Source organism: Olea europaea, chromosome 2 (assembly GCF_002742605.1).
Source record: "Olea europaea var. sylvestris chromosome 2, O_europaea_v1, whole genome shotgun sequence".
NCBI lineage: Eukaryota > Viridiplantae > Streptophyta > Magnoliopsida > Lamiales > Oleaceae > Olea > Olea europaea.
Window position 1 is genome coordinate 21,946,573 of NC_036238.1, and position 13,459 is coordinate 21,960,031.

General features: G+C 31.7%; 1 protein-coding gene across 1 annotated transcript; it reads right to left on the reverse strand.

Annotated features, from left to right (window-relative positions):
- Positions 1-1,964: 1,964 nt before the first annotated feature.
- Positions 1,965-7,812, reverse strand: LOC111366653 (peroxisomal fatty acid beta-oxidation multifunctional protein AIM1-like). The gene is made up of 9 exons (XM_022987368.1): positions 7,561-7,812; positions 7,315-7,386; positions 4,222-4,284; positions 4,069-4,125; positions 3,871-3,938; positions 3,702-3,783; positions 3,538-3,593; positions 2,759-3,061; positions 1,965-2,394 (listed from the first exon to the last, which is right to left on the reverse strand). Exons 1-9 carry the CDS (start codon positions 7,652-7,654, stop codon positions 2,302-2,304), a joined length of 888 nt encoding a protein of 295 aa, XP_022843136.1. The 5' UTR covers positions 7,655-7,812; the 3' UTR covers positions 1,965-2,301.
- Between the last annotated feature and the right edge of the window lie 5,647 nt (positions 7,813-13,459).

Consider the following 13,459-nt stretch of genomic DNA (forward strand, 5'->3'; position numbering starts at 1 on the left):
AACTCAAATCTTAAAACGGGATCAGAGCCCAATAAGATCCAACAAGCTATTCGATCTGATTAAGTCTAAAAAATGAGCACACGGATTTCAAGATTGGTCTACTAAAAAAGAGCCACCATTTTGCGAGGGCATGTTAAGGGAATAAATACCACATCGGTTAAATATCGAAATATTGACCAACTTAAATAGATCTTGGATCACTCCTCTTGATAAGGTTGACCTTATTAAGATGAACCCCAAATCTTAACAGCAGCAACGACGGGCCTGGAAGAAGAAAGAAGGCATCTTGTTTTCTCTCGAAGCCAAGGAAGAATACCTCAATCTAACCAACCCAAAAGAGCCCAATGCTAATCGATCCATATAAGACCTATCCTAAAAAAAAAAAACTGCAGCAAGCCCAAAAACCAAAATAATAGCCCATTTATAAAAATAAATTACATGCAAACACTTCCCCAGTTCCCCTTCACATCTCTAAACCAAACCGAAGCTTCCTGCCACTACTAGCGTCACGACCCCGTTCCATCGCTGCATTCTCTTCAACAACACCTTGCCAAACCCCATCACTGCATTAAAGGGACAAATCTCTACCTTCATCCCCATCTTCAAACCTACCAACTCAAAATTCATAACAGCAGCTTACCTCTAAACTACTGGCCTCAATTAACAAAATACATCACTACCGACAAACTATTATTGGTTCTGGTTTTGGGTATAATTGAAATAAGAGAAAATTTAAGGGAAAGAAGACAATAATATGATTCGAACTGCTGTTAATTACACTACCGACTACTGCTGGACTATTTTGCTTGGGAAAATTTGAAGAAAGCAAGAGAGGAAGAAGACTGGACTGGAACAAGAAAATTTGACCCGAGAACAACAGTTTACAAGTTTAACCCAAAATAAAGTTAAGTCGGCTATGATACATGTCAAATATTGAGATAAAAATACTCAATAAGACTCGATGCCTCTAATTTAAGTTCTCTCATTAAATAGAACTAAATCAAATTAAATATGGCAAAAGCAATATATTCATATATGGTACAATATAGTCGTAATATTATGTAATCTTCAATGATCTTTGTAATCTTTATTTAACCTCATTAACAGCAAAAGCCTATCCATGCCCCTGATGCTTGGACTCTTCGAAACAGTTGAAGTACCATGTCGGACACGGATATGAGATGTATCGGATCCTCCAAGTTTCAATCGAGCACTTCATCATTTTGCTGCTGCTTTTTTTCCGTTTTTTTTGTTTCTGCTCTCTATAAACCTAACGTCGCCTCCGAGAGGGTAGAAAAAGGCGACGGCACTAGATTTTCCCTTCTTCTTCTTCATTTTTTTCCCTTTCTTTTTTTCCTTCTCTCTCTCTATGTATCGGTGGTCCAGGGTTTTGTTTGTATAAAATGAAAATGGGTTCTATATAGTGTTATGTAGTGCTCCACTAAGTTCAAATTATAATCAAGTCCCTCATTTTCTATTTTATATAACATTTAGTAGTTAACTTTTCATAAGAGTGTGTTTGATTGACATGGAAAATACCACCTAGAAAAAAAAATGTTTTCCTTTTGTGGAAAATAAAAACCACCTCTACCCAAAGAAAATATTTTCCTTAAAAATAAGGAAAATTAGGCATATTTTTAAAAGTTAGAAAATGTTTTCCATGGAAAAAAATAGCAGTCAAACACTCCAAATAGAAATTTGCGTGGAAAACTGATATTTTCCATGGAAAATAAATGTAATCAAACACACCCTAATTGAAAATTAAACCCCAAAATTTTAATTTATTCGTCTTAACCCCTTATTCAATACTCATTTTATTCTTTGTAAATAATTGATTTTGGTTTATTCAAAATGGCATCTTGGGTTAGTAAAAAAATTGAAGGTTGGAAGACGTATTTACGTACTCGTGTCCGAAATTTGAACTATTTTTAATCATGTTCCCGTATCCTACATTTAAAAAAAAAAAGATCCGACACTTAGATACGTACCCGTACCCGACAATCATACCCGAGTTCGAGTATCATAGGTCCATGCTTCATCTCAGGGATCAGTGTCAAACAAATATCTGGTGTTAATGAGTTACTTTGCAGACATGATCAAAAGAGACAACTTCTCCAAATGGATACAAAGCCTTCTTGAGAGTTAAAAAGTTTTGTGGTTAACTTCGTTCGATGCAGTTATTAACATCATTTCAATCTTTCCCACCATTTTTTCATTTATTAGACTAGGGGAAAAGAAATGGGGGTTTGCTATTGCTAATATCAACAATCAATGAAGTGTGTAATGCATTTCTTGGATCATTCATACCTTTGTTGTTGCCCTTTGGGCAAAAAACACATTGAAAAGACCTTTCGCCGTGTCTGATAGGACTATCTCTTTAAACACTTTTGCCTCCTACAAAATAATAATAATAATAGTATGTATTATTTCACATGATTCTTTTAGTTTCATAAATGAAAATGAAATATTTGGATAACATTTCATTCATTTGAAGGTACAAGTCTTTTGTGGCTGCACAGGAATGAGCTCAAGAACATTTCTTGATTCTCAAAACTCTCATCTTTGAGCTACCAAAAGAACCAAATGAGTCCAGAAGACAAGCTCAATGTATAGGCAGTACAAAGTTGCTAATCAAAGAACTAGCCTGACCATTCTATTCTTACAAAGTCGAGAATAAAGATTTAAGTGGAACCAATGACCTACCCACAAACAGGTTGAGACACCATTCAAATGAACCAGGTCCTACATAGAAAATTACCTTTAAAACTCCATCATATCCTCCACGGATGACTCCTTCTTCAATCACATCAAGGCATGCATGGTGTTGAGGCATATTTTTATAGGTCTGTTTGACTTGATGTCTTGCCATCTTTAGTGTATCACGAGCTTCAGATAGGGAGCCAAGTTTGTCTGTCCTGTAAAGAGAGCGTAGCCAAGGTTTGACCCCGCCAACAATGTCTAATGCCAATTGCTGAGATGCTTTCAGCAATTCTTGAGAAGGCACAATAGCATCAATAAGACCAATATTCTTTCCTTCTTCAGCCGTTATCGGTCTAGATGACTGTAATCAGCACCGAGCGTAGGATGATATTAATATGAAGTTAACATAATGATAAAATTGATAAACGCGAATTATTCCTATTAAAAAGGAGCAGATACAAAATAAATAAAATAAAATAAAAAATCTTGTTAGAAGAGATAACTGGAATGTTTCAGAAAGTATGGTGACCAATATGAAACAATTTGACGTTGCGTACCCAACATGATACTTGGAGCAACCTTAAGTGCTCATTTTTGTTTTTTACGCTAAAGGTATTTTGCAAATGACAGAAAAGAGCGCACGTACGTTATTCTCATTAATAATTAATTTGTTGTAGTGTAATTAATAAGGAGATGATAACTTCAATCTCAGATCATTATGAAGGGAACACAACCTAGAGATGAGATAAAAACAACAGTAGTTTAAAAATTCTGCAGAGAAAAAATATGTTTCGGAACTTTTAGCTTCACTGCCATATTACTGGGAGAGAAACTTACCATCATCATTTCAACAGCTTTTGACAACCCGACAAGCCTTGGAAGACGTTGCGTGCCTTGAAAGGAAAACATGGTTAGTTCACAGTCGTCTTAATTAAAATTAAAGAATCTTCTCTGCTTCAATCTTTTAACGCAAGCAATCTTAGTTTAAGTAGCCATTGTACCTCCAGAGCCAGGAATGATCCCAAGGCTGAGTTCTGGCAGACCAAGTTGTGAATTTGGCACAGCAATGCGTGCATGGCATCCCTGCATAAAAGTGAACAGATACGATGGGTAGAATGAAAACTTCCCACGTTAATAGGAAACCAGCCATGACATAAAGGGAACACAAACCAGTGCCAGTTCCAAGCCACCTCCTAGTGCAAGCCCCTCGATGGCAGCGACTACAGGCTTCTTTGCATCTATTAAGACAAGAAGTTGAACAACAAATGTATTAAAACCATACATGAAACCTGACTCTGATGGAAGTGGAAAAAGAAACTAAATCTCTTATACAGCTAAAAAAATTCAACAATGGAATTAGTCAAACACCTTCTATTACATCTACCACGAGATCAACTGATAAATCAGGCAAGATAGAAATATCTCCTGCATATCCAACAAATTTAGTCAATTCTCAAATACAGAGTTCTGTTTATAGAAACAAACCATATGAATAATTAAGAAAAATTAATGTAGACACACCAGTTTTCTGCATTCTCCCAAAGACAGTGATGTCAAATCCACCAGAAAATCTCCCACCATTGCCTGAAGTCAAGGGAAAAGGTCACATGTTAATTCCAAAGAAGCAGACCAAATTTTCCATCTAAAAGTGAAGGAGAGCAAGGAATATTACCAGACCATCGAAATTTCAAAAAACTTATGTATTATCGAGCTTATTGCATAAAATGAAAAGACTTAAAATAAATAATATTATCGTAATATTAGCTTACCAGGATGTCCTCAAATTTAATGATTCACACTCTACTCTCACAGATTGGAGCAACCACGATCCTCATTTTGAAAGATCTTTCACATAAAACCAAAAATGCGAAGTCCACAACAGCAGTAATCTTCAACTAACTTCTTGATTATCACCATAAATACATTCTAATTTTACCAAATTTCGTATTACGAGAACGAAATCTGGAGCAATTAAAGCAGTATTTCTTTATGATATCTGCCTAGAAGTTGCGATGGACATCATTAAAGATTATCCATGATATTTGATTCAAATAGCATAGGGACTACGAAATCTAATAGGATAATGGAGCATAGTTATTATTAAACTCTAACTATTAGAACATCCAAAGGGATGCTCCATTCTCTTACCATCTAACCCCTGTCTATTTGAGTGTTGAAGGGAATTTAGCTAGGTTCAGGGCTGCCTAAGAACTGATTCATTTGCAGGTGTCTATGTTAGAAATGAGGTCACCAAGTATAATTAGGAGATAGGCTCACTTTTAGAAAGTTGGTAGAATTTGATGTCAATCGTTCATTTTATTCATGCGAATCATGTAAAAAACTCATTCCTACTAACCAACAGACGTTCATTGTTCTTGCTGGAATCATTAACATTCTTGCCACTCAAGAAATGATGCTGAATTTTCAGATTTTACATTCTTGGGACGATATTGAAGGAAGCAATTTGATTAGATATCAAAACTAATTACAAGTTCTTAGCAAGAAATGATGGAAATTGTTAGACATAACTTAGACAAATTTCCTCTCAATCGCAATCAGAATAATGAAGTCATGCTTTAAATTTCTATTTCCATGTTTCGGTATTGACTTCCCACACCTCGAGAGTGGAAGGCTTTCATTGAGGACTAAGTTGTTTCCTATCAAAAACATTGTTCCCTTATAATATATATCCAGAAATCAAATAACAGGCAGAATCTAATCAGGATTATCTAGGACTTCTTATTCATATAGCAGAAGGTAGCAGAATTTTATATAAGTAAGCATAATTCTTATCAAACTCTACATATTGGCAGAGTATATAAAACCTTGAAAAGGCAGGTATTTTCATTACATCAACAGTTCCACAAGCTTGGCTTTGTCACTAACATAAAAGCATCTCTTTCCATGTTTCTAGATATAAACCATAAGGGTTTGATGGTTCTTTTTACATAGAACAATGAAGGTTGCGCGTTAATCTATAACTGATGTATCCCTCATATATCAATTTATAATCGACTTATCTCATAGTTTAGTATTTTTGGCCACTTAATCTAAAAGCATAAATTGTTAGAGAGGATCACATATAAATCATTTAAACATAGTCTTTAATATACTTCCTCAGGTGTAAGTAGGTTTTATATTTACATCAAGCCCAGACATGTGTACAATTTCATTAAATTGTGATGGATAGACTTGAATTCATTACATATTTCTGCACTAGGTTTTATTGGATAACAAGTAGTTTTGAATGTAGGGACAGGGGAGGAGCCAGAAAATTCTTTCAGTGTTGGCATGATTTAACCCACGTCAAACATTGAGTTTTGGTCATGAATTTAACGATAATAAAACTATAAAAACAAAATTGCGATAATACTAAAAATGACATAGTTTATAATTAAACGTGTTCCTTGCAAGTTTTCATATATTTGATATTGTTATACAATAACGTTATTACCAAGTAATTGAAAGAAAAATAACTGAAGCCCAAATCAACATATGCCTAAAATCAAGCAAAATCATGGGTCATTGCTAATATTAAAAAAAAAATAAAAATAAAAAAAGGGTTGGACCTAAAAGTTCAGTGCGGGCATAATAAGGCTCCGCCAGTGCGTAAGGATTTATTCGAAATATTAAATAACTTGACTCCATAGACATCACCATTGTGGTAAAGGTCGTAGTGCCAAAGGAATTCTAATTTTTATTTATTTATTTATTATTTTTTGTAAAGAAGAAGAAAGAAATTCTATTTTCTCATGTTGTAATCTAAAAGCTTAATAGTATTATAGAGAACCAACATATATCATTTAAGCCTCTATTTGGCTGCCAATTTATAAATGGTTTATAAGTTTAGTTAAAGTAAAATATTAATTTCAACAACATATTTATAACTACTACTCATTACATAAGACTTACTACTATTTCTCTTCACAAATAATTTCTAAATTTGCCAAAAGTGGGGCTAAATCTTATATTTTATAGTATTCTACCTATATTTTCCTATCCAGTAATGCAACACGGGTCCTTGAGTGTTTTCTCATTTAAACTACTGATTGAATTAAGCAAAGGAGAGCCTTTGCTTATTATCATCTCATGCTGCCTATGACATAAATTATTTTGTAAGTCCGATTTTGTATTGAAGTCTATAATCAGGAGATTCAGTTCTGCTATGTGTACAACCGGGGTTGACAATCCTGATTAACAATTAGACACATGGGAGCGGGCCCATGCTGAATAAAAGAAGTGTGGGTCCCCCCTCATGAGTGCATTGTCAACCGGGGTTGTACAAGAAGAATAATTCATGCAAGTTAAGCATCTCCATTGAGCATTATAAAACCAGCCTTAAAATTTTGCTTTATTTTCAGCAGAAATTTCTTCATGAAAATTGAATAACTTACACCTGACAGATCAATAGTGTAGAATAACTAAATACTTGGACTCGATTCCTCAATAATTAGATTAACTAACTTATGAAAACACCATTTGCAGAACAAAAATTTTAATCGATAGAATACACTCCATAATAGAACAAGCATCAGTTATGGAGTTCAAACTGAGTAAAAATCAACTATAAAATGAATAATTAAAAAAGGAAACAAATCTATATTGGAAAATTACCAGTAAGAACAATAGCTTTTACATCGTCCCTCGCCGAGGCCTCTGCGAACTTCTCCCTTAACCCCTCAATCACTGCAAAAAAAATAAAAAATAAAAATAAAAAAAATAAAAAGTAAAATCATTCTAATATATATAAACATATATTGCATCTATATGTTAAACAGTAAATGACTTTTTACGTTTTTAGTATACTGTCTAATTCTTAGTTTCAACATATGTTTAGGGAGTAATAGTTTCGTGGCTTACTTGGAATGGCAAGAGCATTGACAGGAGGATTACAAATAGTGATGATTGCAACGGCCTCATTGCCTACCTGCATTGTCACTCCCGCACTCGCCATTTCAGTTTCTCTGTTTCTTTTATTCTTGAATTAAAATGAAAAGAAGAGCTTGATCGTTTCTCCACTCAAATGTTTAGGCAGAGGAGGAGCAAATATATATAGGGCGGGTCGGTGGTGGGGTAGATGGGCACGACACGAGTAACTCGACCACATGGTGTGATACATGAGAGAAGTGGAAAGATGCCCTTCTGGCAATTTCCTAGCTGATGGGAAGAAACCGACCATGTGCTGCACAAGTGAGAAATGTCGAAAAATCAAAAATGGCTTTTGGGCGTAGATAGCAATTATTGATTTTAGTTTTGTTAGAGTAGAGAAAATGCCGATATTATGGGTAGAGATTATTTTAAAATAAATTTTGTAAAAGTAATTTTTTTTAAAGAAAAGGTAAAAAAATTAATATATATGAATTTACGAAAAAAATATTTTATTGAACATAAGTTTTTTTCCAAAAAAAATAAAATAAAAGGGTACAGCTATTTAGATCAACAGTTTTTATATATTCATCATACTCTATATTTATCCTTACTAAAATATTAAAATTTTAAAAATTTACTATGTCATCGACGTCATATTATAATATTGTTGTTGTTGAGTTCATTCATTTCAACACTATATATTCATACAAATTTTATATATTCATCTCACTATGATACATTACTGATACAATTTTAAAATTTTAAAAAATCACTATGTTCATCCTGATTACACATAACAGCAACGTACTTACAATTCAATAATTAATTATATAAGACAAAATGTTATATTTAAAATATAATTAAATGTCTTGTAGGTGTGTTATTTGCCACATGAATTGGTCTTTTATATTTGATTGACAAAAATTATTTTTGTATTCAATAAAAATCAACTTATTGAGGTTATGCATGATTTTGAAATAAAAAAAATTATATATGAATTTAAAACAAATGATAAAGTTCATATAGTTTAATTGATGCTAACCATGTTAGAGCTCTAAAGATGATATTTTATGATTATTGGAATTTTAATTAAATATAAATTCTAAAAGAACATAAAAAAAGGTTCATATGAATTTAATGAAAATAAATATGAGTGGATGAATTTAGAATGACATGTTATTATTTAATTTTAAAAATGTCTACTTAAAAAATTTTACATAAAATTAAAAATATAATATAATTATCTTTTTAAAAATATATGTATATATAAAGGCCGTGGATGTAAATAACGTCATCCAATTAAAATCACCGCAGTGGGAATATTTTTCCTTTTAGACAATTAATGTTCTGATATCAAGCAAATCAACAATAGTAAATTGTTTGAAAATCAAGCAAATCAAGAATTGTAAATGAACATAGGGTCGAAGAAAGTTGAATTGGTGATAAAAAATATTAAAAAAATAAAACATATAAAAACTTTTTTAAATACTGAAAATAAAAATAACCATCAAACAGGGGCTAACTAAGATAGTGAGAATAGCTTTCCTTTTAGACAATTAATGTTTTGAAAATGAGCCAACTCAGAAATTTTAAATGATAGTAGGATTGAGGTGAGTCGAATTGGTGATAAAAAAATACTGAAAAAACAAAACAAAAAATCTGTTTTTATGATTAAATTGGATGGTTATGAACTTATTTTAAACTATTTGTATTTCTCTTAATATTTTATGATTTTTGAAATGGCTTTAACAATTGCCTTGATTAAATCGGTCAAATCTATTCAACTTATCAGCCAACTCAGAAATTTTAAATGATAGTAGGATTGAGGTGAGTCGAATTGGTGATAAAAAAATACTGAAAAAACAAAACAAAAAATCTGTTTTTATGATTAAATTGGATGGTTATGAACTTATTTTAAACTTTTTGTATTTCTCTTAATATTTTATGATTTTTGAAATGGCTTTAACAATTGCCTTGATTAAATCGGTCAAATCTATTCAACTTATAAAACATATACAAGAAGACTTTATTAGGCAGCCAAGGGTCAACCGTCAAAGTCAATAACACAGCAGCCTAGAAGTTGCTAAAAGCTTTCTCCATAGCTTAAAGTAAAAAAATTATTTTGTTTTTATGCATCTTTTGGTCAATAAAGAATGGTCATTGTCCTTTATGTATAATATATGCAAAAGACACATTTAACCCTCATTTGGGATGAATTAAAATCCATATTAATTTTAGTCAAAGTCAACAACTAATTTTAACCATACATTTTATAAAATTCACAACTTTTCAACTATACATTTCAACAAGTTTTACCAAAATTTACCAAAAATTTGATTTTAATTCCCACCAAATAGGAACTTAGGGTCCGTTTGGTAGGGATTTTGAGAATTGATTTTTTGACCGTTAGAAAAAAAGTGGAGTCCACATGTGAGAGAAGAAGTCAAAAATTACGACTTGAATAGTAAAATAACGGTCAAAAAATCAATTTTTTGAGCCAAAAAATTAATTTTTTGGGACAAAAAATCTCTACCAAACGGGGCCTTAATGTAGTGTGTAGATAGACTACAAAATAGAGTAAACAAATGGACTATAAACTCTTCCTATTTTATCTAGTACTTAGTCAAATATTTCGAAATTTGTAGGAAAATGAGGAGAAAGTGTTTAGATGAATTATAAATTCTTGTTAACTTTGTAAATAATTTGATAATTCGATATTCGTGCAAAAAGCAGAAGATAATTTGAGAACACTTTTGAAGAATATAATTATAATAATTTGACATTATAAAAAAACCAAAAAATGGTTGACATGATTTATATTCGAACATATTTGACAATAAAAATAAATGTTTAACCTTATTATAAGACTTTTCTAAGTGGCCATATGGGAAGAAGGAAGCATGAATATTCTTGTTGTCGATCTAAAATTCATGTTAGAAGATGATAGTTCTCTTTGATTTGGTCAAAAGAGCATTCTTATCGAAAAATTCAGATAGATCAACTCTTGATTCAATACCTCATCGATAGAGTTATGAATCAGACCATGAGAGATGTTGTACGAAAATATAATCATGACATGATAGAGGAAGTGTTCCCTTGATATCAACACCGCCCAAACGAATTAATCAGAAAGACAATATGATGGCTTATGCCACAGTTCAAATAAATAGTATCATGATGATCCATCACGGCAAGACTCAACGATCAATCAGTTTCCTTCAAAAGGGCAATGACACACGAGTCAAAAATACTATTGATAGACATGTTTTGATAGTAAGCTTTCTACTAATCTGCATAGAAGGACAAAGGTGAAACGTGTGAATGAGAAGGAAATCCAAACTAAAATTCTCTCTATGCAATTACCATACTTCGGAATTATAACACTCTTATTCAATTTAAGAGCCTGTTTGGGAGTGATTTTGAGAATTGATTTTTTGACCGTTAGGAGAAAAGTGGGGTCCACCTGTGAGAGAAGAAGTCAAATATGACGGCTGGAATAATAAAATAACGGTAAAAAAATCAATTTTTTTGGTGAAAAAATCGGGCCCAAATAGCCCCTAAATTTGTTTAAGTAGATAAAAAGTACAACGTTGTTTTTCGCCATCAACAAATACGATTTTGATTTTTCCCAAATACAACGACGAAGAAGTGAAGAGTCAAGAAGCCGTCATCTAATGAGAATGGCCCATTTTCAGAATGTAAATAGTTGAGGCAACTCTAGCAGTCCAAAAGTTTGTTCAACAATTGATGGTGCTTGTCATTTTCACACAGTGAGTCAATGAGTCCAATGCATTTCAATTCAATATGGCTAATGACATGAAACCATGCTAGGTGTACTGGTAAAGTTTCATTTTTTTTTACAAGTTTCCGCTCGACCTTTTTTCATTGGTTCTTGACAACACACACACAAAAGGAACCAATAAGGTGCTTGCAAACAATTCCCCTGTGCATGACCCCATGACAAATCGCCTAACACATTTTTTCCATTCGTTGTTTGCTTTAATTTACTCAAAACCTCACATAGAAGAGTTAAAAATCACGTTTTACTTCAAAGAAAGAATATGTCTTTTTAATTCATGTTTGAGCCCCATTATTTAAAATTTCAATTTTCATCAAACTCATTTTCAACCACATATTCTCCCAATAATATTATTTTACACGTAAATTTAAAATATTTTCTTACTTTTTAATCAAACATTTTCCAAAAATTCACTATCACAAAATTTATTATGTCAAAAAATGGGACTCTGACAAATCCATAGTTCCCTTGCTTAAATATTGAACCATACAATGAGGTGAAATCGAAATGCAATGTAAGGGCCAATAGTAGTACGGTCAAATTGCTTTCAAAGTGTATTTCTGATTACTCCAATAGACCCCTTGCTACGAATAGTGTCCTTAGAGTCGGGTTTGTTTTAAAGTGTTAAAAGCATTTTCTGATTATAGAAAGAAATAGTTCGCTAAGTCTGACTACATACTCTAGGAACGATACGAAGGCAAAAAGGTATAATGCATCAACTTATTGAAAACGTTATCTTTAGACCAATTCACTTATCTCTCTATCTTTCAGGCTTTTCATCGAAATTTTTCCCGGTTCAAGTAAATTGGAATGCAAATATTGGCCCAGAGTTGTATAGATTATTAGAGACTAGCGACACAACAAATCTTTAAAAGACAAAAATGCAAATACGACACAATTCAGATAACTCTTCGTCACAAAACTCTAATATACATTTTCCTTTTTATAAATTAATTTTAGTAGATTTACTATACACAAGCACTAGTTCCTCCTAATCAGACTAATCTTTAGCATTGCTTTGGTTCATAATTGGCAACACCTCAGCTTTATGTCAACAACACTTTTCTTAACTCTACTACACTAACAAGAAGGGATTGACAGTTTCCTTGACCGAACGCTCACAATACGGAGGTAGGGGCCACTTTTTTTTTTAATTTTTTATTCACGCGGATCTCCATCTCACGCGAAAGGATGTCAAGGTTTCTATCAACAATTTTCGATTAACTCAACTTAGTTTTACTTTTCTATAGACACCACTACTGATGATGACTTTAAATACATAATTCTCAAATAATAAATTTAAAAAATAGTACATTAGTATTAAATAATAAATAAATTATTTATTAATATTAAATATAGAAAATTACAATTTCATTAAGTCTCAATAAATAAGATCGAAACTAGTAAAACTAGAAATTTCTCTGGAATATTTAATTGCTTTAGTTTTAATTTTTGCAAAATATAATTCAATATATAAAACTTTGCTAAAAATAATATTCCATCTGCTTATTAAATAATTTCAAATATTATATACTTTTAAACATAGTCTCTTAAATATTAAACTTAATGGAACAAAAATTAATAAATTTATTAATAATTTAATATACTAAAATGTAATATTTTAATTATGGTGATTATATTGTCATCACAATTGTTTTTATTTATATCACACTTTTCTTATTTACTAAAATGACCATTTATAAAATGACTTAAATAACCACCATGTTTTACACATATTAGTTCTTTCACTTTCATTTTAAAAGGAGAATTGTACGGAAAGAACCGAAGAACATAAAGGGCAAGAGAAAACTAGAATAAAAAGGGGAAGCTATGATTCACGCAAAGAAAGATCCATTCTAACTCTTTGAAACAGTGTTTGAAAAATTTTACTCATTTAGCCCTTTTTTTATGTGAATCAAAATTAAATTTTCAATAGATTTCGATAAAAGTTGATGAGATATGTCGTTGAAAAATTGTATATTCATAAAATGCATGGTTAAGATTAATGATTGATTTTGATGAAATTAAAAGCAAACAAGGTCTTAATAAATTCGAGTTTTTTCAATAAACACAATAGAACTATTTGTATTA

Coding starts and splice junctions, on each gene's coding strand:
- LOC111366653 (XM_022987368.1), bottom strand. CDS start 7,654: ATGGCGAGTGCGGGAGTGACAATGCAGGTAGGCAATGAGGCCGTTGCA. Junction 3,784..3,870: donor GTGGCTTGGAACTGGCACTG/GTTTGTGTTCCC, acceptor ACTTTTATGCAG/GGATGCCATGCACGCATTGC. Junction 2,395..2,758: donor GATATGATGGAGTTTTAAAG/GTAATTTTCTAT, acceptor ATTATTTTGTAG/GAGGCAAAAGTGTTTAAAGA.